Genomic DNA, 25,974 nt, shown 5'->3' on the forward strand with positions numbered 1-25,974 from the left:
CTTGCCCATCACTATCCCATCTCCCTAAATCTTTCCCGAATATAACCCTGTTCCTTATTCAGGCAGATTTCTGTATTAGCTTTTGGCTTGTTCAGAAAAGCATTCACTTGAAGTACATGTACTGTAATATATTAATAAATGCTTTTCTGCTGATGCCCCGATTTTTGGTCACATGTAAAGTCATTTCTCCGCTCCAGTCCCGAGTCCCAAAGAGAGTAAAGTTTTCTGGGTATTACCGGACAATTTAAAATACGCAAGATATTGTGTTTCATAAATCCCATTGGGGGAGGCAGAGTTTAATCTTTCTTTGGTTCAAGACGCTGCACTAGACTCGCGATCAACTTGGCATGTTCCTCACGATCCTTCTTCCGTTCCTCTCGCTCAAACTCCAGCTCCAACTGTCGTCGCTTAGTGCGCTGGATCTCGATTTGAAGCTCGATCCCACGCTGTTTGGTCTTCTCCTCCTCTTCACGGATTCTCGTTGCGTTTATCTTTTCCAGTTCACGGAAAGGAGCGTCACTAGGTGCCGTCGCGATGGCGTGTTGCATTTTTATCAGCTCGGCCATCGCCTGTTGGACTGTGATTAAGTCTACCGTCACTGGTTCCTGTGACGGAGTAGGCTCTTCATCTACTTCTGTTTCTTCGGACACAGGAGGCTCAGGTTGAATGCGCGTCTGCTTCGTGCCAGTAGTTCTTGGCACTTCGCGTCGCTCAGGCTCCGCTTCAAATGCGTCCGAGCTGGCTCGACGTTTGCCAAGTCTGGAGCTACTTCGTGGTTCCCTTGTTGCTCTCTCCTCTTGGTCTTCCTCACCTTCATGTTCAGGAAGTTTGGTGTTGCCCTTGGGACGAGAGTCGATCTCCTGAACCAGATCGCTCATTATCCTGCGGAACGGACTCTTCATTTCATCAGATTCTTCGACACTAGCCTTCTCCATCAACAGTCTATGGCGAGCCACGATTGTATCGAAACGCGCCTTAGCTGTTGTGCCCTTAATGGGGCGCATGTGGAAGTCGGGATGCTCGTTCAGCCGTTCAGCGACGGCGTCCCATGTCTCCCCGATAGCGCCATGGCGAGCGTTATACGGTGCGTCAACACTTACTTGCAAGGCCAGCAGATGGTCCTCGTCGCGACCAAAGCGTTGACGCACCTTCCCTTCGGTGGGGCTTCCCTCACCGGCAGCATTGAGATCTTCTCTACGAACACCTCGTGGCATGTCAATGAACCAAATTGGCTCTCGGTTTATCTTGGAGTTTGTAAGATAACCTTTTTTTCCAAGCGGTAATTGTGTAAAATTAGTGTGGTAAAAAATGAAAAGCGCTGTTCTGATCACGGGAGCTTCGAGGGGCTTCGGCCGTTGCCTTACGCTCGACTTTGTGCGTCTGCTTAAGGCGCAGAGCATTGATTTGGTACGTAGCAGCTGCCGACACGATTATTTGTCGCTCTTCCGGGTATCTAATGCTGGTTACAGCACTTGTGGGCTCGTAGTGAAGCTGATCTGAAAGAAACTGAGCGTCTGGCGCGTGGAGAATGGGAGAAACAAGCCGCTACGGGTGAGCTGAAGTGTTTTCTACAATCAGTGGATCTGAGTAGCTCGGTGGACTACACCGCCAAGGTGGATCAAGCGCTGCTGCAGCTAGCAGAGCAAAGCTACGACCGAGTTTACCTCGTGCACAACGCGGGATCTTTAGGCCAGCTCGGATTGGTACAGGAATGTGCAACCTCCCCGACAGACCTGTCACAGTATTGGGAACTAAACGTCACGTCAGTATTGTGGCTTAACAAGCGATTCCTGGACGTATTTGGGGCATCCAGAGACGAGCTGTTAGCACCTGCAGCCCCCTCGAATGAGAAGCATGCACAGCTTGTGATTGTCAATGTTACGTCGCTCTGCGGTATTGAACCCTTCAAGACGCATATGCTATACTGCACGGGTAAAGCGGCGCGTGAGATGCACCACCGAGTGGTCGCAACGGAGCAGGCGGCAATTGGTAAGGTGCGTGTGCTGCAGTACTCGCCTGGGCCGATGGACACGGACATGCAGAAGACACTGCGCGAGACGCCGCAATTGGATCCGGAGCTTCGTAAACAGTTCGCTGACATGAAGGCTAAAGGAGCGCTTATCCCGCCAGCTCAGTCTTCAGAACGCGGCGTGAAACTTGCCATCAGCGGGGACTACGAGACTGGAGCCCATGTGGACTACTACGACCTCGATCCACCGAACAAGCATAAACTGTAAATTGAAATGTGCTCGGGGAGGACTTTACTAGGGATCTACCACTACTATTAGAAAATCTGTAGTAACACCAATTAAATGCCAATGTTTCAGTGAATGTTTCAATTATAAAAAATACTACCAGGTACATGGTATCAAATAGTAGTTCAAGTAGTAGTATAACGTGTTGAAGACACACGATTCACACTGTGGGCTCGGCCTTGTTACAAGACGCGTGATCCACGCAGTACTACCCATACTTCTGGTACGAACGACGACTGCAGCGCAGCGATTGCCGCCGCCGTGAGCCCAGCACAGACCGCCCTGTGTAGACACCTTCTCACAATCAGGAACCTCGCAGATTCGACCGCCGCCGTGCGACCAGCAGTGGCCGTACCGCTTCGCTTTGCGCGTACATCCCTCGGTCGCGCACGTCTTGAAGCCACCGTGCTGGAAACACTTCTTGTACAGCTTGGCGCGGTTGGGGCATCCCGTCACTGGGCACCGAGAGCCGCCGCCATGACGGACGCAACAGCCGCGAGACACGGCAATGTTCGTGCACCCCTCGACCTGGCAGGGTGGCGTGCGGCTCTTGCGGACTCGAGTGCGTGCTGTCCGAGTCTTCTTGGGCTTGAGTTTAGCGGCGGTGGTGGGCTTCGGATCAGTAGTCGTGTAGGTTGTATGCTGCGTCTTAGTCGATGTCGATGGCGTTGCTTCCGTGGTTGGTCCCTCGTTGTCATCGTCACTGCAGCTAGACTCGGCGCCACTGCTATTGTAGTTGCTGCTGCCACTACTCGCTTCGCACAATGCAGCGAGTGACAGCGCTGGAAGCAGCGGTTTCTTACTCGTGGTGTTCACACAATGATAGCTACTGCTCATCTTCTCGCGTGGCGCGATGCACGAACCCAGGAGCAGGAGCGATGACGACATGGCTGACGCGGCCGGACTCTGCGCCATTGCAGTCAGTCGTGCAACCGTGGCTGACGGTGACGGTGACATGGGCGGAGTTAAGTGCATGGACCATTCTTCGACTGTGGGCTGCGGGTTCAGCAGGAACGAGATGTCTGACTTGCCACTCATCGTTGTGTTTGTAGTACTTCGAAGTATGTAGTTGCAGTGTCAGTCAATGGGTGGAAGTGTGCAATGGGATGCAGTCGCCAAGCGTTTGGTCGACGGGTGCAATTTAGTTATGCTCCATGAAAACGAAAAGCATGGCACTAGGAATGACTGTGGCAAAGTGAGACCGAAGCAGCAGAGAGAGTCAATGCCGCGTTGTTGGAGTGCGTGTCTGTCAAGCGTGCTCCAAATTGAAGAGCGCGTGGCGCACCGCCGTTTGATTGGTCGAATCTCGCGCGCGTGCCGGCACACGCTGAAATGCGGCGCATCCTTGTTTTGACTTGGACTTTGTAGGGCTTCCGATGGTACAGAGTCTGTACCATCGGAAGCCCTACAAACTGTACTACAGACACGCGGCTGTAAGCGGCAATTGGCCACAGGAATTCGGGTGGTCCAACTCAGCTGACAAATAGTGTAGGATTTCGCGATTTATTGCAGTGCTGATATGTGGACTGCCAATCAGAGGCTTCTGGTGGTGCGAAGCACGCGTCGGCAAACAACGACCTTTGTTCTCACAGTCTGTGAGTCAAAGCGCGTGCCTTCCCTGCATCGCAGATCGTCAAAGAGCACAGTTCGTTTTTTTTTCCTTGTTTGTGCATGATTTTCACTTTTTTCAGCAAACCACAGAACATGATAACGACGTTTAATAATGAAAAGCTCTTTAAAACCTGACTTTCTAAGCAAATACTCACCGGACATTTGGTTGATGTTTTGTGCATTGCAAACTCTGCAGGTTTTGACGCTGTGATGAGCCAACATATGCAGAGCGCAGCTAGTATTAATAGACGTACATGTATCAGAGATGACTTGGTTATATGTCTGAAATTTCTGATAAAGGTTTCTCAAGTCCAAATCGCAGCGCTGCCATGGTTTTTACTTGATTCCCGTTAGTTAAATGATCGTTTACATTTTTTAGTATTGCAGTATTTCTTAGACATGTAATGGTTTACGTGTTCGCGTAGCCAAATTATGCCTGCGCTAGACTCAGTATAGCTAGTCGGCGGCATAGGGTGGTGTCCGCATACGTCTTAGACATCGGCACGCAAATATCTAAATTTTGTTGAGGTGATCTTATTGGCTAAGTTTGGATAGGTCTAGAAATTAGAGCGCAGTACCGTAGCTTCAGTAAATAGTGGTAGACTCGATGTGGCGTTTGCAATAGTAGTTGTACTTCTGATACGAACGACGGTTGCAACTCTCGTGCTTGCAGCGATTGCCACCTCCATGGGCCCAGCACAGGCCACCTGGGTGGACACCTTGGTGCATTCGGGAAATTCACAAATATGACCGCCGCCGTGTGACCAGCAATGGCCGTAGCGCTTGGCCTTCTTGGTGCAACAAGGTTCCGTGCACATTTTGTAGCCACCGTGCTGGAAGCAGCGCTGGTACAACTTGGCACGTTTATTGCAACCGGACATGGTGCACTTGGATCCGCCACCGTGGCGCACACAGTGACCACGAGAGACGGCAAAGTTCTTGCACCCGTCGACCTGGCACGGAGGAGTGTGGGTCTTGTGATGGCGAGACTTCGCAGGTAAATTCGCAGCAGCCGGGTGGAATATCTCGCTCGACATGTACAGCGCCGCCAAGGACAACACCGGATAATTGACTTTGTCGCTACTATGAACGCGAGTTTTCTTGAATCGCGGGGCGATATTTGAACTAATTAGACGGCGGGGGTACGAGTTTAACGGCGAGTTCGGCTCAGGGCTCTGATTGATCGGGGACAGAATCTGGAAGAGCGACGTGAGCGGAGGTGAAATAGGGATTACTACGTTGTCGAAACCAGCACAGTCTTCCGTGGTAGACGAGTTGAGGAGGTAAGAGATGTCTGCCTTGCACATTACTGTGAATGTATTAGAGGTGTCCACTTGTAGTTGTCTAAATTAAATTGTGGACTTAAGACCAAGCAGAAAAGCAGACAGCGGCACACGAAGGGGGGGGGATACTGCAAAACTCGTGCTTCAGAACCAAAAAGACACGCTGGCACGCACCAAGCAGAAATGCGACCGGCACACGCTGAAGTTCAAGCATTATTGCCTTGATTGCTTGGAACTTGTAACGTGTTTCTAGAAGTGACTTCGAAGAACGAATTACAGTACTTTATTTTGCTTTTAAGTCTTAAAAAACAATTTGATATTAATATTTGTATGAAGCAAGTTGAAGTGGGCGAACAAAAACGAGTAAATCTGAGCTCATGACCAACTTCGAGCAGGTATATTTACAATACGATAAATGTAGCTGCAACGTGGGGCCTTATCTACAATGAGTCAAGTGGAGGCACTTCAACTCAAACGCACCTTAGTTGGTATTGGCGGTTGCCTGATACCGGATGAACAACTGGCACATGAAGGCGTACCGGACCTGGCGATGACAGTGGTGCATCCTATGAGTTATTGATGACGCTAGGGCAGAGAATCCTCAAAGAAGACGCTCAGGATGTCCCTAGATTGCCCACAGGACGCCTACACGACAAGATTGCAGCTAGGACCGATTCGACCCAGCACTCGTAATTCATTCTACAATTTACTTTGCCCGACTCAAGTCTCCTCTTCCTTCGCGTCTAACTGGTTAACAGCCGCAACCTGCTCCATGTCGACTCGTCGTAACACTCTTTATCAAGCTGCCGCTGATGGCCAGGCCAATCAGAACGCCCCACTACCGCAAGGCGTTGCTGACCAAGATGTGCCTGTGCTTAATCCTGCGCTACCACCTGCGGTGCAGGCTGCGCCTCTTGCGGCAGCCCGAGGCGCGCACGAGCCCGACGATGAGCCAAACCCCGCATTGATTGCGGGAGTAGGTGACGAGAGAACTACGAAGAGAACTGAGAAGGTGGACCTAAGAAACGTGAAGTCAGAAGCATTCTCGGGTGCTGTCCCACCCGGAGCTTACGACTCCGGCGTCCGCGACTGGTGAGAACAGTTTGCTGACCAAGTAGAGGACGCTCAAGTTCTCGCCGGACAGGAATGGACGGAAAGTGTCAAGAAATCGGCATTGTCTGTTTTCCTCACGGGATCTGCACGTCGCTGGCTTCGATCATACCGCAAGGAACACCCAGCTGCGACATTCGAGGAAGCGGGTGTCGCGCTAATCGATAGGTTCCGCTTAAATCTCACTGACCAGGAAATCACGGCGAGGATATACAGCGAAGGGAAGCGTGCATCAGAGACGTACCAAGAATATGCTGATCGACTGCTGCAGATGTCTGACGGTCTCACCGGGGGAATTGGCAACGCAGCTAGTGTACAGCACGCACTGGGCACCTTCCTTCGACTAGCGTGGCCCCACCGGAAAGACATAGTTCAAGCTCATGCCCGTGGGAAAATAGACTCTCCAACAAGCATACTGAGCGATGCAGTACAATTCTTGAGCGAACTATCGCAATCCGACGGTCGATTGGAAGACTACAAGCGACGCAAGCTATCAGACGGCTCGCGTGCGCTGCGTGGGGATACGAAGTCAAAGACTACGCCCTTGGCATCCAAACCAGCAGTTTCTAAACCCAAGGGAAAGGCCCATGTGGCCGTGGTAGAACGGAAACGCAAGGTGTCCAGAACCCCCTCCCGAAGTGCCATCGTCTGCTTCATCTGTGGCGAAGAAGGTCACACAGCCAAATATCACAGAGAGCACTTGTCCAAGTCATCTGAAGACTCACCTGCCCAAGGTCACTCGGCGACAGCCCAAGCAGAGGAATCAGCAGTGGAGGACGAGTCGTCGGATAATTCGGCCTGAAGGGTTGGCGTCGGGTGGAGCTCGATCTTGATAGATTCGGGCTTGTCACACCACCTGACCAGCCAACGTGAAGACTTTGAGGTCACCGATGACAGCGTGACGCTCGCTATTCGTGTGGCGGACGGACGAATGGTAGTAGGCAGAGCAAAAGGACGGCTCCGTGTCAAAGCGCTTGTCCAAGACAGGGGTGGGAACGAGGTTCACAAAGATCTCCTACTGGATAACGTTTATCTAGTCGACGGTCTTCCACACACTCTCCTATCCGTGTCGGCATTGCTGCGAGACGGACACTCTGTGCGTTTTGGTCCTACCTGTTGTACCATAGCTTCATCGCGAGGCTCGACGAAGTGCATTGCACGTCTCACTGGAGGGGTCTATTCAGTATTAACGGCCCAGCAGTGTGACGCTGTCCCTCTGTCAGCATCCGGACTTTCGGCGACTGCTCTTGGGCGAACACTGGAACTGTGGCACAGAAGATTGGGGCACGTAAATTACGACACTCTTAAGAAAATGGCCGCCAGTGGTGTAGTCCGAGGGCTGCGTGTCGATTCAGGAGCCAAACCTTCGATGTGTACCGTGTGTGCGCTCACCAAAGCTACGCGGCAGTCGATTCCAAGCGCTCGTTCAAGTCCCGACGAAGTCACTGACGGCATCTGTCATGTCGACCTCGCCGGACCAATATCCGCCTCCGTGCAGGGGTATCGATACTTTATGGTGGCTGTATGGCGTGATTATGTCGCCACGTACCCGTTAAAACGAAAGAACGAAGCTGCAGCAAAGGTGAAGCAGTTCCTGGCAATGATTGAAACCCAAGCTGCCGTCTCTGCAACGTCCATCAAGGTGTTATGCACAGATGGAGGAACCGAGTTCCTGAATAAGGACTTCAGAAAGCTGGCGCACAGTCGTGGAATCCTCACACAGCACACAACACCCTACTCGTCTTTCCAAAACGGGGTAGCTGAAAGAGCGATCCGAACGGTGACTGAGACCGCTGCAGCCATGTTGGTAGACGCTGGGCTACCTCACAGATTGTGGGAGTACGCACTGCAGCATGCCACGTACATACGAAATCGAATTCCTCGGCGTGGAGCTACGGTAACCCCTCATCAACGCATTTTCAAGCAGCAACCAGATGTGAGTCACCTTCCGATATTTGGACAGGCGGTCGTGGCTCGAGTACCAGACCAAGTTCGTCGGAAAGCCAAACGCTTTGTGGATACTCGTGGGCAACTAGGTGCGTCTATCGGTTGTGCCGAGGACATCAAAGGATTTTTTGTCTACTCCAAAGGCACATCTCGATCAATATTTGCCTCCAGAGATGTATCGGTTATTGACCGCATGCTGTTCGAAGTGGATCCCAGTGCTGAGGAGGATGACGACGCGGAGGACGGTGAAGAAACAGACGAAGAAGTCGATCAAGTCGCGAACCAAGATGATCGTGAGGACGCGTTCCCATCTGAACTTGCTGCTGTTAGTCGTTCGCAACGCATAGCTAGACGAACCATGCTACACGCACAAGCTTTTTTGGTCCTGAGTGAAGTCATTAGGGAACCCCTGAATCTAGCAGAGGCGAAACGATCACCACAATGGACACAGTGGAAGCAGGCCATTGACGACGAGGTGAAGTCGCTGTTTGATAATGGAACATTTGAATGGGTAGATCCTCCAGCGGGAGTCCGAGTGCTCGATCACACTCTTCAATTCCGGTTGAAAACGGGCGCTGATGGGAACGTGGAACGGTTCAAAGCTCGATTATGCGCGCGCGGTGACAAGCAGATATGGATTGTGCACTTCATCGAGACGTACGCGCCTGTGGCAGGACTCGTCACGGTACGAGTATTCCTGGTGATTGTCATGAAATTACGCATGCACGTGCGTCAAGGGGATGTACCCGCTGCCTACGTGAAAGCAGGTCTGACGGAGGAGATATACATGAAACCCGTGCCTGGATATGCTAAACCTAGCGATAAAGGCAAGGTATGGCGCCTGCGCAAAGCATTATACGGCTTGCGTCAAGCTGGTCGTGAATGGAATCGCGAACTCGATTCTTTCTTGCTAGACTACGGTCTCACACCGGCGCAATGCGACCCTTGCCTGTACTACGCGTATGTGGAAAACACACTGTTGCTCGTGTGCGTGTACGTCGACGACATCCTGGTGGCGCATAAAAATGAAGACCAGTGTCTCCGTCTCATGACAGCACTTGGAGATCGATACCAAGTAAAGGACATGGGCAGTCCTCATCAGTTCCTGGGAATGAAGGTTGATCGTACAAGCAACAACATGGTGACGCTGAGTCAAACTGCCTATATCGATGAGGTGCTTCATCGTTTTGCGATGGATGCGACCAGGCCTACTCACCTACCGATGGTGGCAAATACACGTCTGGATTTCGTGGATGACGGCCCGACAGAGTCGGAGCAAGACCTAATGGCAAAAATGCCATACAGACAGGTAGTAGGGGCTCTGCTCTACCTGGCGCGGGTGTCAAGGCCCGACATAATGTTCACAGTCGGTCAGTTGGCGAGGCACACTGCCACCCCGCGGAAATCGGCTTGGGATGCCGCTAAATATCTCCTACGTTACCTCCGGGCGACGAAAACCTTACAGCTGAAGCTCGAACCAACCACTGAAGACATCGTCGTGACCACAGATGCTGACTGGGCCAACGACAGAGCGGATCGGAAAAGTGTCTCCGGATCTGTGGTGTACCTATTTGGATGCCCGGTTGCCTGGGCCAGCAAGAAACAAACAATCGTGTGCAAATCTAGCACGGCGGCTGAGTACGTGGCAGCAGATATCGGTATTGAGGAAGCATTGATGGTGAAAATGCTCGCGGACGAAGTGCTCCAAAAGCACTTGCCGCTGAAGCTGTGCATGGATAGCCAGCCTGCAATCAAGCGTCTGCAGAGGAACGGGCTCAGTGAGACACAGAAAACTGTGGATGTGAAGTATCACGCGGTGAAAAACTTAATTCGCAAGGGTGAACTAACCGTGGAATATGCCCCCACAGGTGATATGCCAGCGGATTTACTCACAAAGGCCTTAGCTAGGACCCAGTTCCTGCACAAGCGTGCTCTTTGCGGCCTCGTGGACTACGCCCAATAAGCACTTTACCCCATGTGCCGCTTGTGGGGGGGCGAGTTGGTATTGGCGGTTGCCTGATACCGGATGAACAACTGGCACATGAAGTCGTACCGGACCTGGCGATGACAGTGGTGCAATTTATGAGTTATTGATGACGCTAGGGCAGAGAATCCTCAAAGAAGACGCTCAGGATGTCCCTAGATTGCCCACAGGACGCCTACACGACAAGATTGCAGCTAGGACCGATTCGACCCAGCTCTCGTAATTCATTCTACAATTTACTTTGCCTGACTCTTCCTTCGCGTCTAACTACCTTCGGTCAACAAATTAATCTGAAGTGAAGATACACTGAAGAATGGACTACCGGTAAACGGTCAGCAAATAACCTAGTAGCATCAGACAAATGGCAAAATTTCAACTCGGATAAAGGGATCGAGATATGGGACCTCAACATTTCTCCAACGCACCATCCGTTTAGGCGATATATTTTCAAGGTTAGTAGCAGCATATTTCACGTCCCAAGTACGCGCGAAATCACTTCAACAAAGCAAAAAAAGAAACGTTTCAGTATCTCTCGACGCAAGCGGCTTGCTATGCTGAGCAATCTGCTCACGACCCAGCAGCATCTTTGTTACATGCCTCTGCATGCACAGCTTTAGTCTGAGTTTTAATTCCGGAGGTGTTGAACGACTGGGCTCACCCAACACGATCTGCCTGGCACGTAGGAGCACGTCTCGCGTACCCAGGGCTGACATTGCGGAAACTTTTCAGGCACGCGTTTGCACACTCAGATTGTATGCTCGTCGTCAGCGCTGCGTGTCTCCAGGTTTTTCGCTGCCCATAGAGCGAGCAGGCCCGCCGAAAAAAACTGCCTCGTGTACAGACCGTGCGTCTTTGTAACAACTACAGTAAGTTTTGATTCAGAGTCAGCCGGGGTGTGATAGTACGACCAGGGTATTGTAATCCATGTATTAGGTTGGAAATTCGCATAAGACTTTGGCTTGAATGCTTGTTTCGAGCCGTCGGACTATTTCCGCGAGATAGTTATTAAAGAAGACAATTTAAGCGTGTAAGGCTGGCCGAAGATTCAATTGCATGCATGAAGGTATCTACTTCGCATTTTGCCCTCGTTCATGTTGCTTGCGATCTTGTACTGTATGAGATTTCCTTAGCGAACTCGTATTCTCAGCTAAACAACAAAAAGACGCCAGAAAATTTGATTTCCGTAAGAAATACGCTTAGGCATTTGCGTATAGCAGATTTCTGCTGCTTTATTACCTCGACTTTTCTCTTTTCTACTACACCTTTGCCAATCCAAACTGGTGGTAGTGTAAACCAAAACGGAGTGTCCCTTATTTAGAATTTTTTTTTATTAAAAAAGTTAGAAATCCTCAAAATTAATCCAGACCAATGCGGATTTAGTGTAAAGCAAAATGATGAATTTATCTGTTCGATGGTCGCCTCGATAACAGTATCTTGTCTTCTACAGTACTTAAAGTACTGCACATGCACCACGTACATTACATTAGTGCATTGGCTATAGCCACGAGCGCCCCGCACCGGACGCCGTTAGAAGTGTAGAACTCTTCTTAACGCTGACCGTCCAGGCAAGCAGCCCCAACACGAGCGATTGATGGCACGTCAATCGCTGATGCGCCGTTTCTGAGACGCAAACTCAGGGCTGCAACCCCTCTCCTTCCATTCCCCACGGCTAGTTAACATCTGCAAGCGCAGCCCAAAGCTCTCATCCTTGATGTACGCTGTCTAATCGGGTTGCTGGCCGCCTTGGTCCCTCTATCGATGATTATGCAGGCTGTACAAGCTAAGAGGTCACTGTGTGCACCCACACTCTCGGGTTCTAGCGCCCATACGCAGCTTTCACGCCCCCTTACATCTTTGTGTGTACCCCAGTTCGCAGCGCGCCCGTAGTTCGTATTGCTGGATGTGTCACTCGCGTTCTTGCCAGTTTGCACTACACTAAATCTACATTGCTCTAAAAACTAATTTTGAAAAATTATTCCTCAAATTTAGATGTTACTTCGGTTACTTCACTCCGTTTTGGCTTACACTACCACCAGTTTGGATTGGCAAAGGTGTAGATTATGGTAAGTCCGAAAATAAAATCATTTTTTGATAAAGAATAAGCTTTTTATAATAAAGTTTGTGTTAAAAAAGTTTTATACCGTATGAATCTAATTATTTTAGCACTGCTTTGGCACAGCAGGGCTCTGGAAAACCCGGGTTTTTCGAGAAAAGTGGATGGGTAGAAGAGTGCTGTGGGGTGGTTGGGTAAAGGGTCCTCTTATCCTTACCAGCTTTATCCTACAGCATCTAATATTTTTACTATTAAACGCTAATAGCCTTTAATAATGCATTATTACTTTCCTGAGATATACTCTGTACAGTTAATAAGCCCATAACCTGACATCGGAGTCAAGGGGTGGGTGTGTGGGTAACCCCGGGGTAATCCAACCCACAAAACCCCCACTGGGAACCGCATCTTTCAACTCGCATTAAAGGTTCAACAACCGGCATTGTATTGTATCGGGATAGGTAGCTGGCATTTATGCTCAGTCCCCACATACTTGTACAGCGCTTAGTTTGGACGTGATTATAAAATATGCCATGCTGTCTGACAGACGGGTGGCGGCAATGGCTGCTTGGATTATTCTGCGTGGAAGTCTTTTGCAACCGTAGTGTCTGAATAAGATGGGACCGTCGCAGTTTCTGAAGTTTTTCTGGCGGTGCCGCGTGTCTAACGGGCGTCACCGCGTGTCACCGCCATGCTGCGTTTCTCTTAACGTGTTGTATTAACTTAATAAAATAGGAAGGCCGTCCACGCAGACGACCTGGCAAACGACTGAGGCGCGCAGTTGTTCCGTTGAGGCCAATAAGGAGCTTTAAGACTGCTTACCTGCAGCAGGATCGCTGCGTGGCGAGACGCATGCTTCAACGACGATGGTATCCTGAATGCATTTTGTATTGATGAAAATCAGATGGCGTTTTTGCAACTATAAACACGCACCGTGAATCAATTTTGGCCGGGCACTTGCAAACGTCGCTTGGTGAATCAACAAGCGACAATCGAATCTCTTATTCATTATTGATTCTACCATTCAACAGACACGCCACACAGTTCAAGACATGAACAAGACAGCCATCTCGTTCCTCCTAAACCCATCGGAGCCCTTAGCTCCAACGACTCCTGAGCATGCACCAATATCACCGTCGGTATCACTTTTTAATAGCCTCTCGCCCATCACGAGAAGCCCGGAACCCACCTCAGTCTCATTCACGGGTCGTCATCTGTACATTGCTTCACCTGATAAACGCCAGTGCTTTGGCTTCAACAACAACACACTCGAGCTCCCGGCCATGTCCATGACCGCACTGTGCTTCGAGTGCTTCAGCTCCAGTGACGACGAGCAGTCGGACAATTTGCCCACTCCAAGCATCTCCCGACCCCGTAAGACCCACACTCCTCCGTGCCAGGTCGACGGATGCAAGAACCTTGCCGTCTCTCGTGGACGCTGCGTGCGCCACGGTGGCGGATCCAAGTGCACCATGTCCGGCTGCAATAAACGTGCCAAGTTGTACCAGCGCTGCTTCCAACACGGTGGCTACAAAATGTGCACGGAACCTTGTTGCACCAAGAAGGCCAAGCGCTACGGCCATTGCTGGTCACACGGCGGCGGTCATATTTGTGAATTTCCCGAATGCACCAAGGTGTCCACCCAGGGTGGCCTGTGCTGGGCCCATGGAGGTGGCAATCGCTGCAAGCACGAGAGTTGCAACCGTCGTTCGTATCAGAAGTACAACTACTATTGCAAACGCCATGCACCTAGCAACTTAATTTTATAGCTACTTTTTTTTTACCACGAAAGAGTTGACAACTACATGTAGAAAAAATGATAGTACTATCCTATAATTTTTACAAAAGCTTTTGAAAACTACGGTATACTTTATGTGAAGTTGCAGGCGCTTCATTTCCTCTTGGCATTGATATGTTCGCAAAACTGGAGGTACTGTATTGTCTACGTTTTGTAGGTTACTACTGTAGTGTTAAAGGTACTACATTTTTCTTGAAATACTTCGTACTACGTAGTTTTTTCCAATAAGGTAATCGTGGTAGCGAAAAAAAGAGAGATCTTGCAATCAACCAGGGCCCACGACCTATTATCGGCCCAGTCAGCTACTTAGGCACGACTTGTGTGTTGACACGCCGTTAAAAAGACAAGCCCCGTCACTCGTCAAGCGTACGCCTGTGAACCCTCCCACGACGCAGATACCTGCACTGCAAAACGCGCCTGATGTCCGAAAGAAGACACGAATAGGTCTCCATCCAACAGGTCGATTGCCAACCAACTTATCAAAAGCTGTACAGTGTTGTGCCAGTAAAAAAGTTTGGCTGTCGCGAATAATAATCAATGTGTACGCACTGAAGTGACCGCCGTCACACACACCAACTTCCCGCTTTACTTTTCTTAAAACAACACTCATCTTGTCGACAGAATAGTGCCGGAGACAGTCACAACCGACAGTTTGGGACTTGCCTTTGCAGCAGGATTCACGAAGTTGCCTGTTCTTTGCTGTCTTTTACTACGTAGTAAACCTTAACTCTCCAACTTGACGCACGTCCAACCGCATTGGACCCGAGCTTATGTGTTCAATCTTGCAAACGCCTGCAGACAATTTTTTTTACGTTTCTCAAATCTGCTCGCTTACCTTTGTACCCATCAGTCTCCATGTGATCGAGTTCCAGTGGTTCTTTCAGTTCAAACCATATTTCAATTGTCCAGACGTTCACAACACTGCAATTCAATCGTCATCCACACCATGTGCAGCAAGTGGAACATCACTTATCTGCTCAATCCAATCCAAGTCAAGGCCGAAATGAACCGAACAGAATATGCTGAAGCCATGTCCCTGTTTCGCAGTCTCGCCCTCGTCCGCCCGCAAGCTGCCACTTCTTCGTTGCAGTACCGGTGACAGATTTTAGCGTGTATCGTGCCAAACGAGAAGAAGCGTAATTACTCCCAGTACTTGAGTGGCAAGAAAACAAAAATCCCTCCGATGCTAGCTGCGCTGTCGTCGACCGCCAAATCTCAAGCTAGCCAGGCTTCAAGTGCAGCTTCGAGTTCCAGTGACGGTACTGAGGTGCACTCCACCACGCAGTTTTTCTTTATCCATGATACCTTCATCACAAGTAGTCAAGACTCGCACCCGCACACCGCAGTGTCAAGCTGACGGGTGCTCGAACCTCGCAGTCTCCCGTGGTTATTGTGTCCGTCACGGTGGCGGTTTGCGTTGTATAGAACCAGGATGCACCAAGCGCGCCAAGTTGTATCAACGATGTTTCCGGCATGGAGGCTTCAAAACTTGTACGGAACCCGGATGCACGAAGAAGGCCTGCTCACTGCTGGTCGCACGGTGGCGGTCGCATTTGTAAATTCCCAAAATGTACCAAAGTATCCACCCAGGGTGGACTATACTGGGCTCACGGAGGTGGCAATCGTTGCAACCAGGAAGGATGCAATCGTCGTTCGTACCAGAAGTACGATTACTACTGCACCCGTCACGCTGCATTAGAGAAGCCTTCTTGAACCCCGTAGCTTATTTACCCTAATTCAAAGCGTGAAATATCCTAACCATACAGCGGTTAGTACGGACAAGTGCCTTTGTTGTGACCTTCCGCACGATGACACTTATGACACTTGTACATCGCTCGCTTACGTTGACTCATCGGACGGGTCCGTACACGACGTCTTTTCTTCTTCGCGTTGGCATCGTTACTTGCCCTTTGTTCGTTTACAAACCGTGGTGGGCGTAAGGTCGGGTCGCACTTCAGGTTGTCTTCCACTGGTAGTTCCAGCGTTCGATTTTTGAATGACGACGCGTAGTTGCATACAAGATAACACTCGTCGAAAAACTCCACAGCTTGATCCATGGCGTCTAGCTTCTGTAACGCCGCTAGCACATGTCGACAAGGGATGCCCCACTGTAGTCGACGTGAGCAGGTACATGTGCGGTGCTTCAAGTCCACACGTCGTTGTCGGATCTGTGCCTTGTGTGTATTCCACACAAACGCGAGCTGAGATGAGCTCATACAGACGGAATATTGCTGGACGCGAGCGAGTTCTCCCTGCATCAATCGTTCAGCTTCTGGGGTCACTAGACGATGTTCCCGTTCCCACTGCGTCGCACGCTCATGTCGTTGAAAAGCTGCGTGCATTGCTACCACGGATAACACTTTAATACACTCGTACGGTAGCTGTTTGTTCACTGGAGCTAAGCCCAGTGTCTCCGTCCCAAGATCCTGTTGCTCGAACCGCGTTGTCTTCCACCCGTACATCTTCCTCTTCGCCAAATACGGATACAAACACCACTTCGTTGGCTCTACTCCACGTATATACTGCGCTGCTGCCTCGTTCTGTCGAGAAAGCTGCGCTACAAACGTCAGGTACTCGCTCTCAGCTTCTGCACTCTGAGCTTTCCACACGAGCGTCTCGTCCTCGTCTTCCAGCACAATTTCATGAGCTACGCGCATATCTCGCAGTAAATGTTGCGTACACAACATTACGTATGGTAAATTCAGCTCAGCGCATGCAGAGAATAAGTCTCCACGCCCGTTAACTACCACAGGGAACCGACGTAACGGGAAGCCATGTAGTATCAATTTGTAGAGGAACCACGTGCAGTGCTCGATAGAGTCCTCGGGTACGAGAGCTGCGGCATGTAATAGAGGCTCGAAGTCTCCGTCCTGACCTATAAGCACCAGCATTGTGCCATTGTAGCTCGTGTGCTGCATCTCCACGCTGTCGATACCCAATACGCACTGGTTCTTCCATACACAAGTAGGGTCTAGAGCTAAAAGGGCTCTTAAGAAGAAAGCGTCAGCGGCCGAGCTCTGATCCGACACGTCTTGGTCGCTTTCGGTATCGATAACAGTGGCGATATGGGCATTCAGAGTACGTAGTTGCTCCATATACCAAGGTAGTTTCTGCATTGACTCGACTACTTCCGGAGCGGCGTCTCCGTTGCGTCTAGCAGTCTCTAAAGCGTCCAATAGGTCGGTTTTGGCCTTATACACCATGCTTTTACTGCATTGAAAAGCTTGGGCGGCCTCTAGCTGCGCTACTAGGTCGGCAGATGACACGCTGGCGTCGGCGTATACTGCGTCTCTTAGTAGCATGCTCTCCTTGAGCTGTCTGGTCGTGGGTTTGGCCACGCTGTCACATTGCGGGTCGTGAGCTAGCGAACCCGACGTCACGTACCAGAATCGCGCAGTCTCTTCCTTTTTAGGGCGCGAATAGACGGCGTTAAGGAGCCATGGGCATGCTGAGTCGCTGGAGCACACGAATTTCTTGTAGCTTCCGCCGCTCACTTTGACGACGGCTCGTTTACCAGTATGTAAGGCCATGTCCTTGATGTACGCAGTCAGCTCCTTGCCGCGAGCCCATTTCTTGGCCTTGAGCGCCGTCAATTGGGCCTCAAGGTCGTCGGTGTCTTGAGTCGATTCCGCATCCGATGTCATTGTCGATGTGAGTTTACGATCGACTTGTGAAGGTATCGATTTCAGTGAGCGATTTTGAGAGGGAGCACTAATGGCGTCCGTCTATCAAGACGATAAAGGCTAAAGCGGTGGATTTGGAGATGTACATGTTTGTGTGGCTACACTGAAGTTGGCAGATTAACTCTGTCTTCCCATTTACTGGCTGTCATAGCTGTCGTAGCTGTCGTAACTCTCGTCGCTGTCCACGGAGCCGAGCTTGCTGTTGTACGGGTTCGGGAAGGGGCAGAGCAGCTTGGGGTCGTTGAGGTCCTGCTCAGTCGCCTTGTCCTTCGCGTCGTCGCTGCACTTGCCGTACGTGTAGTTGAGGCGCACGCATACGCCGCTGTTGGCGCACGGGTACATGGACGGATCCACGCAGTTGTTGAAGGCGCACTGCTTGCCGATGGGCGTAACGTAGAACTTGTCGGTCACGCGCACCTTAAGGTGAACCTCCTGCTCGGCAAGGACGAGCGCAATGGCGGTGATAGCTACGGCAGCGGCGGTGATCGTCGAGAGGATCTGCATCTTGGTTGTTGCTGGCTGATTGGGAACTGAGCGCTGGAATCTTTTGACATGCGGAGTGGTGGTTTAGATCTGATTTATAACCTACGCTATCTTATTGGACAAAAACTGCTGGCGATCACCGAGATGCCACAAAATGACTCAAAAACACTTCATTCTTTGGGCCCTTCTGACGCAAATTCCTATCGTTAGTGCAACTTAAACGCGCACGTCATCGTCGTCGAGGGCATATTCCTCCATGCCCTCTTCGTCCTGGTCGAGTTGTCGGTATCTCCGCTTGGCTTCTTGGTGCGCCAGACACGACGTGAATGGCCGACGAACGCAACTCAACGTGTAGCTGGCCAAAGCGCCGATCTGAGTATACAGTTGCGTCACACGGGTACCCGTTTGAAGCTGCCACGCAGTTATCTCGTCCTTGAGACTCTGTGTGTGGTCATTCCCGCCAGCAGCTCGTGCTACCGGATCTGAAACATTGATGCCGCTACTGAGAGTTCCCGATGCCTTATCCTTCTTTGGAAACGTCGATGGCAAGTCGATAGTAGAAGGACGCAACAAGTGCGAGCCAAAAAGTTTCGACGCGCGGCCACTGAACACCACACGAGACGGAGATCGCGCGTTATCCTTCTCAGCCTTTTGAGGGTTGTCGATCCTCGCCAACTCCCGATGCACAGGCTTGAGAACAGTCTCATGGCTATTTCCACACATTGGAAGGTAAACTACGTTCAGTTTCTGCTCGGCATCGGACAGTGGCCACTGGTGTTTGACACGCATGGCAGGGTCCAGTTCTATTGCCAATACTTGTAGCCACATCCTTCCCTGTTCAGCATTGAACACAGTGCCGACAGCCGACACGATAGCGCCATTCTTAACGTAGAACAGCTCCTTGGCTGAATTGGACGCCTCTGCACGAGCCGCTATTGTGTTTTCTGGCGCAGTCGTTCCATCATCTTGGTTACTATTCTGCGGTAGTCCGTCGTCAGAGAGAGACACTTGATAGTATTGCTTCGGGTTCATCTTTCCGGGTGGAGGGATCTCCTGGACCATACAAGTGTTGGTCTTGGCGTTCGATTGGATCGCATAGCCGTATCGAACAGACTTGCCGAGGTCTTCGAACTCCTCTTCTTCCTCTTTTGCCTCTTCAGCGTTATTGTCTGGACTTGTGTTGTTATCTTCGTGTTCGTCCACATTTTTGCTAAAAGACGTATGCTTTTCCGATGGAATTGCAACTCGAATCCACATACGTCCTTTGTCATTGAGAACCCGCTGAGTTGACGAGAACACGGAGCCTGGTTCGAGATGCCCAACGATCTCTGCTTGCAGATCAGCAGTGCGACGTAAAGGCAGAGGACGACGACTGTATACGGTACGGTAATACCGCTCGGCATTGTCATTAGCAGGCACGTCCTGGATACGGTTGCTCCCCCACGGCACCATCACTCTTTGAGCAGTATTGGCATTACGCTCAATGACCCACGCATCGGGTCCTGCGGTCTCATGTTCTTGGTCTTGATTCTCACCTGCTTCTTCCGCTGGATTCTCTTCCTCACTCTTCTTCTCGCCTCCTTGTTGCAATTCTTGTTGCGATTTTAGCGGTTGGATCCGAACCCACACACGGTCCTTGAGTAATTTACGTTCAATCGCCCGCACAACGCGATAGCTCTCGACATTGTAAAGACGTGGTGCTTGTAAGCTTGGGATCGCGCGGACTGGCAGCTCACCTGCCCATTTGCCTCCGCGTCCAGCCACATTCTGTAGATACACTGGCCCATTGCGGAAATATCCCACTTGTTTCGGGTCTTCCACTTCGATCAGTGACTTGTGGAACGAAGCATTGATCCAGCCTCCTAACCCAGCCAACGCTGACGTCACCTTTACTGCTAGTTGTGTAAAATCCTGATTAAATCGACACTCTGTAGCTTGGAATACACTCACAGGCGGTAAGAACCGCTGCATATGTTGCGGTGTATTGGAGCTAGCACCAGAACTGGAAGAAGACACTGACGCTGAGTGGAGATTAAACACTGGCTCACGGTAGAGTACCAAGCGGTCGCGTGCACACATGTACGTCGGGAATTCTGTTAATTACAGTATAGAAATATCAAGTTAGTCGATTATTTGCAATGTTTTGTTGGTCAGAAAAACGAACCTGGGAGTCTGCGCATGTAGCGGAAGGGTGCTGGCTGTGCTGTGACCGCCGACGAGATCTGACGGGTTGGTAAATCACTGCCATCTATGGTTTTCGAGCCAGTAGGGAGCTCAAATTGCACGCGGATGTAGCCATTGTTCTTGGCGTTGGAGAAGTAGCCGCGACGGATCTTGAGCCACACCTGGTCTTCGTAGTAGAGCACACTCGAACAGGCAAAGTACGAGCCCACACGCAGCTCCCCGCAGCGATCGATCTGCTTCTCACGCGGGGAAGAGTATACGAACATGCGTTCGCGGTTTAGAAGAGCGGACGACGTCGCCGCGCCGCCATCGGGACCGATGTATTGGAAGAACTCCTCCATACTGGTAATGGAGAAGTGACAAGTGGAAGAGGCATCGGTGCTAAATATGATTCGCTGAAATTTTGTCGAATTAAAGCTGGTGAATGCTTCTCGTGTCCAATCCATCAGTCGATTTAGGCACATAGGGGTTCAGAGGTTTTGAAACAAATATCCCGCCGAAGCGAAGTGGGCAAATAACTAGAACAAAACCTAAAGTACCGCCGCGTAGCGGCAGCGCTCGGCTAGTAAGTGCACACTTCAGATGCTGCAACGCTACCTACTGAATTGTCGACAGGCTGCGAACTACCGATCGCTGAGTTCGTCGCGTGGCGGTCTCTTTGTCGTGGAAGGAGAACTCACCCAGGTGATTGTAGTCACTGCTAATGATGTATTGTATTGCTTCGACTAACAAGGGTTATTGTAGCTCCCAGTCGGCACCATCCCACCAGTGGGTGTGGAGGCTCGGGTGAGTCACGCTTTTTCGATCGAAGACACGCGTGCCTTCTCGAGACTATCGGGCGACAACAACCCGTTGCATGTAGACGCCGATTTCGCTCTGAAGCACACACCCGAAAGCAAACCCGTGGTGCAAGGTTTGCTCTCCGCCAGTCTTTTCGCCACCATTTTCGGCCGCTCTGTGCCGGGCGCTGTGTACGTTAAGCAAAATCTGCGCTGGAGAGCACCATTACTGGTGGACGAGAAGGTGACGGCCCACATCCGTGTCGTGAGAGTACGCAAGCGTTTTGTCGAGTGCGAGACCATGTGCATGAAAGCAAGTGATGGCGTTGTCGTCGTCGATGGACAAGCTACACTGCTGTTTCCATCCAATGAGAAAACGTCGTCTACCTAAAGGTGAGCGTGCTCAGCGTGCTCAGACAATGCAGGTATAGACTCCCGATACCTTTTCTTTCAAGGTCGTATTAGAGTAGCTGCTCAATTTTAAGACATACCACCTCTGTTTTGTAATCGGGTTCATCTCGGAGCCTCGTCCCCAGACGGGCGCCGAGAAGAAAGCTCAGTCTATCTACGCCTCGAGTTTCTTCTTGTTGGGCGACTCCCTCCAGACGGTCTTGACCACCTCCGTGATACCAGGTCCCTCCAGGTTAACGCGTAGCAGGCCCAAGAACATGAGCGACGTGGCGCCGAGCCAGCCCAGGCGCGCGAGCGTGCGGACGTTCTTGGGAACGTAGTCCGAGATGACGTTGTTCATGCCAATGTGGGCGTGCACGGGCAGGATCAAGCCCAGCGCCAAATCAACGGGAAGCACTAGCGGCGACGGGCTGAGCACAAAGGCAAGCGGCACGGCGCCCATGAGGCTGACACTCGTCAGGTGCTGCAGCTTGACAGAGAGGGCGTGATTGTCGGCTGCAACGGAAACAGAGATGCTTTAATTAATACCATCGGAAAATGGGTACAATGAGAGCAAAAACGGTTTTACCTTCCACGATGCCCGCAAGGCCCGTGACCTCCTTGTTCTCCGTGTACTTAGTGGGGGCGCCTGCAAAACCAAGATATCATGTCAGTATAGACCAGAACGAGGAGAGCAGCTGGTACGCACTCTTTCGGAAGTGGCGCACACTCGACGAGGGTCGCGGCGCCGTGCGCTTGGTCATGGCTGTTCCGGATCGCATCAAGCTGCGGTGCATCATGATCGTTTATTGTGGCGTTTCTGGACCCCTCTTTTTTCGTACTGAGCCTTACAATTGTAAGCTACAAATACCAAGGCACTTTTAAGCAGGCTGTGTGGACCACAGTCTCATACGGTTCGTTTATCCAGCTTCAACCTCGTGTGGTACACACAGGTTCAAGAACGGCAATTACAAGTTACTTAAAGAGCGACCCGTCACTCTTGTGGTCACCTACCAGAGCATGACTATTAATAAGTAGGGGTTTATCAGGGGTTTATGGTTACTCCGAAATCGGGGAAGCTAATATTGTAAATAAATCACCAGTAGACCAGTTAATAAAAAAATATTACCTTACATTTTCTTACCAGGGGTTTATGGTAACTCCGAAATCGGGGAAGCTAATAAGCTTTGTGAAAAAATCACCAGTATACCAGCAAATAGAAAAATATTACCTGATATATTCTTCTAAGACAATTTGATATTATTAAATATCAGCTTAATATTAGCTAATACGCATACATTATATTTGAACTGTGTAAGGTCTTAGGTGGCCGATATATCTGGCACGGTGCCAAAACCACCTCGTTGTATCCTGCCCATGTGATGGATTGCGAATTGCAGCGCGTTTACACAGCTCCCGCATTTCTACCGATCAAAGTTCTGACATATCTAAACAGCAATTTCTAGCATTAAAAATTAATCGAGTTAACCCTTTAGGACCTGAGTCCTACCCCCCCCCCCCCCGCACGAACGGCTATTTTCGGTCCCTGTCTACGACCCCACATGTTGTATATACAACATGCTAAAAATAGGCTAAACTTGAATTTTGTATTGACCTCCGTAAGTACGAATACGCTTTCGGCACTGCGGGGAGATCAGACGCTCGATGATACATTGATTGCAAGCTTCTTCGCAGCGCTATGTATCCACATGCTGTCTAAGACACCCACGCTGCGCCAACAAACCTGAAGAAGACGTATATCCAACATATTAGAAGTGTCCCTTTTACAGGGCTCGAACATGCCATGTACGAAGTTCAATGGCTATGTGTACAGTGATCAATGATTGCAACACATTTATATTGAATCAGGTTAGGTATTTATCGACAAGCCCACTCTTACTCGCTATCGTCCTCTTCAGCACATCCCTCCCCACCACTTCTCTCGTCAGCGCCGACATCAGTGTCGGAACCAGCGCCCCCCCTCCACAGTACCGCTGCCAGCGCCTCCCTCCTCCGCGCCGCTGCCTTCTTCCCTATCACTAGCGACGCGTCGGCGCTTCTTTGCCGGGCTGCGCATCTGGATTCCACGACCAACACAAGGGAGAGGCCGCTCCTCTCCGTTCTTCCACATGACATGCCAGATTTGGTGGCATGTCATGGTGTTTCCTGGGTAGTGGCCCGGCCGGACTATGTCACAGAGGTAGACACTGTGCATGAAGAGGTACAATTAGTCAAATTACGATTGTATAAGCCACTGTCACACTTACTACTTGTTGCCGTCGCTGTATGCCTCGCAATAGAACCGCGTTGCACTGCGCTGGCCGACCTTCTGCTTGCGAATCGAGCAGACCTTGCACTGGTGCTGTGGCCTCTTCCGAACACCTTCCCGGATCTGGGTTCACTTTGGAAACTCGGTCAATTTGTGGGCAGCCGATATCGAGGCCACATTTTGGTCGGAAGGTGCTGGTGAAAATGTCTGCATGATAATAAACGAGTCAGATACCATTCAACATCTACCACATGATCGCCGGCAAACATGAAGTATATACCTCATAAATGAAGTCAGCCGAAGTGACCTGCAAAAGCTGCGCCTGTAACTCTGCTAAAAACTCGGCATGATCAGCACCTTCACCAACCATTTTCCGATCCTCACGGAAAATGATATAGGCATTCACGAACGCCATGTCGACTAGGCCTAAGAATACCGTCTTGTAGTACTTTCGAAAGCGCACCGAGAGTTGCAGTGAATAGCGCTGTAGCCTTAGCTGGTCGTGGATATCAACCCCGCCCATCCGGCGATGATAGTCGCGTATCGCTGATGGTCAGGGTATGATTTCCTTTCTGCCGCCACGTAGATGCCGCCCTTCGATGGTACAACAACAACAGCATAAGTTAGGAAGCCGTCATCACTAAGACACGACCCAAAAGTAACTTACCGCAGGTTTCAATAGATGTACTGCTGCCAGTCGAGAGAAGGTAGACAGGAAGGCGGTCCCACCAAAGCATTACCTGTAGAAGATCGCAGCCCTTTGCGACGGCGATCGTGCTGGTCCCGCGGGGGATATGAGTTGGGCGAGTTGCTGCTTTGGTCACGAGGGCTGGTGGAAATCCTTTCTTGTTTGGCTGTATAGCGCCAACCGTGTATACATTTCGAGCCAGGAGCTGCAAAGCTAGCTGGATCGACGTATAGAATCGATCCATCACCACAGCGTGGTACACACCTTCTTCTGGGGCAGGAAGAACTTCATGCAGATTACGGATAACGCTGCAGGGCCAGAGCTCGGGTCTGCTGAGAATCGGGTCGTTGATTGACCTCCGAGCTTGTCTGAGTGCTAATTAGTTCCACAAAATACTTCCAGACTTCGATGCAGCACAATACAACATTCCAAATAATACAGAGGTAGACAAATACAACATGTGAGACTTAGCCAAAAAACAAAATACTCCACGATGGAGGCCGTCAAACTACGTACCGTAGACAATACGCTGTGTCAGCACAGCATGTCATAAACAGTTTTGTGCCCCATTTGTGGGGCTTGTCCTTCATAAATTGCCTGGTCACGTTGTGACGACTTCTTGATGGAATCATGTCCTCGTCGAACGACACAACGGGAGGAACGTTGTATCCCCTTGCAAACGTCTGCTGTAGCGTGACCACTACGGAGCGGACTTTCCAGGCGCGGTCCGTTTCAGCTCTCGGGTCTGTGTTGTCGGTAAAATGCAAGTTTTGCATGATGCGCTCAAAGAGCGACTTCCCCACGAAGTCGCCAAATGTGCCTTTTGGCACAGCGTTTACCCGGGTCGCTCCCCAGTGATCCGCAAAACAGCGCTTGTGAGGGACCAATATCCTCGCGATAAGGAGCCCGATACAATGCACAATGTCCTCTGGCTTTATGTCCTTGTGTTCCTTGGTCTCCCACAACATCACAGCCTCCCTAGTCAACTCTGCGTCATCAGCCACTCGCTTCGCATGTATTCTGTCGACCCGTCCACTGAGATGCTGAGGATAGTATCGATTACTCTCAGTAGCTATCCGGCGCCAAAGCCGACGAGGCATGAAGAAGAAGAAGAGTTGTAACGGGGACTCAGCTACTTCAATCGCTGCCTCCGTTGGTCCATTGTCACCACTGTATAGACTCGGGTATGGTTCTGCTCGTTCAGGATGCGATGCGGTATCTAAACATCATACAACATATACCACATTAGTTTCATGTTGTATATACATCATCTCACAAACCTTGCCAAGCTCCCAGCCGTCTACTCGCATCTTCTTCAGAGCATCATCATCCTGCGCGAGCGCTTGCATCTCGTTTTTGGCAGCGTGTTCCAATTGTTTGTGGTTGTGTTCCAGTCACGTCGCAGCTTGCCGATAGCTGCCTGCAGACGTCGCTTCTCCAGCTCTCTTTGGGCTTTCCTC

General features: G+C 50.6%; 9 protein-coding genes across 9 annotated transcripts; 3 read left to right on the plus strand and 6 right to left on the minus strand.

The window, feature by feature from the left end:
* Positions 1-296: 296 nt before the first annotated feature.
* PITG_11444 (uncharacterized protein) lies at positions 297-1,214 on the minus strand (the record flags this gene model as incomplete). The annotated part of the gene is made up of 1 exon (XM_002900975.1): positions 297-1,214. One exon carries the CDS (start codon positions 1,212-1,214, stop codon positions 297-299), a length of 918 nt encoding a protein of 305 aa, XP_002901021.1.
* Positions 1,215-1,528: 314 nt separating this feature from the next.
* PITG_11445 (sepiapterin reductase, putative) lies at positions 1,529-2,237 on the plus strand (the record flags this gene model as incomplete). Its single annotated transcript, XM_002900976.1, has 2 exons — positions 1,529-1,551; positions 1,592-2,237. 2 exons carry the CDS (start codon positions 1,529-1,531, stop codon positions 2,235-2,237), a joined length of 669 nt encoding a protein of 222 aa, XP_002901022.1.
* Positions 2,238-2,308: 71 nt separating this feature from the next.
* On the minus strand, positions 2,309-3,293 carry PITG_11446 (uncharacterized protein; the record flags this gene model as incomplete). Its single annotated transcript, XM_002900977.1, has 2 exons — positions 2,309-2,843; positions 3,059-3,293. The coding sequence occupies 2 exons, from the start codon at positions 3,291-3,293 to the stop codon at positions 2,560-2,562; spliced, it is 519 nt and encodes a 172-aa protein (XP_002901023.1).
* A 1,158-nt stretch (positions 3,294-4,451) lies between these two features.
* Positions 4,452-5,173, minus strand: PITG_11447 (uncharacterized protein; the record flags this gene model as incomplete). The annotated part of the gene is made up of 5 exons (XM_002900978.1): positions 4,452-4,573; positions 4,618-4,855; positions 4,923-4,938; positions 5,022-5,041; positions 5,105-5,173. 5 exons carry the CDS (start codon positions 5,171-5,173, stop codon positions 4,452-4,454), a joined length of 465 nt encoding a protein of 154 aa, XP_002901024.1.
* Positions 5,174-13,292: 8,119 nt separating this feature from the next.
* On the plus strand, positions 13,293-14,009 carry PITG_11448 (uncharacterized protein; the record flags this gene model as incomplete). Its single annotated transcript, XM_002900979.1, has 1 exon — positions 13,293-14,009. One exon carries the CDS (start codon positions 13,293-13,295, stop codon positions 14,007-14,009), a length of 717 nt encoding a protein of 238 aa, XP_002901025.1.
* A 1,212-nt stretch (positions 14,010-15,221) lies between these two features.
* Positions 15,222-15,395, plus strand: PITG_11449 (uncharacterized protein; the record flags this gene model as incomplete). The annotated part of the gene is made up of 1 exon (XM_002900980.1): positions 15,222-15,395. One exon carries the CDS (start codon positions 15,222-15,224, stop codon positions 15,393-15,395), a length of 174 nt encoding a protein of 57 aa, XP_002901026.1.
* Positions 15,396-17,775: 2,380 nt separating this feature from the next.
* PITG_11450 (uncharacterized protein) lies at positions 17,776-18,241 on the minus strand (the record flags this gene model as incomplete). The annotated part of the gene is made up of 1 exon (XM_002900981.1): positions 17,776-18,241. The coding sequence occupies one exon, from the start codon at positions 18,223-18,225 to the stop codon at positions 17,857-17,859; it is 369 nt and encodes a 122-aa protein (XP_002901027.1).
* A 179-nt stretch (positions 18,242-18,420) lies between these two features.
* Positions 18,421-20,729, minus strand: PITG_11451 (uncharacterized protein; the record flags this gene model as incomplete). The annotated part of the gene is made up of 2 exons (XM_002900982.1): positions 18,421-20,297; positions 20,369-20,729. 2 exons carry the CDS (start codon positions 20,727-20,729, stop codon positions 18,421-18,423), a joined length of 2,238 nt encoding a protein of 745 aa, XP_002901028.1.
* A 453-nt stretch (positions 20,730-21,182) lies between these two features.
* PITG_11452 (uncharacterized protein) lies at positions 21,183-22,383 on the minus strand (the record flags this gene model as incomplete). Its single annotated transcript, XM_002900983.1, has 3 exons — positions 21,183-22,073; positions 22,147-22,206; positions 22,267-22,383. The coding sequence occupies 3 exons, from the start codon at positions 22,355-22,357 to the stop codon at positions 21,733-21,735; spliced, it is 492 nt and encodes a 163-aa protein (XP_002901029.1).
* Between the last annotated feature and the right edge of the window lie 3,591 nt (positions 22,384-25,974).

Source organism: Phytophthora infestans, genomic scaffold (assembly GCF_000142945.1).
Source record: "Phytophthora infestans T30-4 supercont1.23 genomic scaffold, whole genome shotgun sequence".
Classification (NCBI taxonomy): Eukaryota; Oomycota; class Peronosporomycetes; order Peronosporales; family Peronosporaceae; genus Phytophthora; species Phytophthora infestans.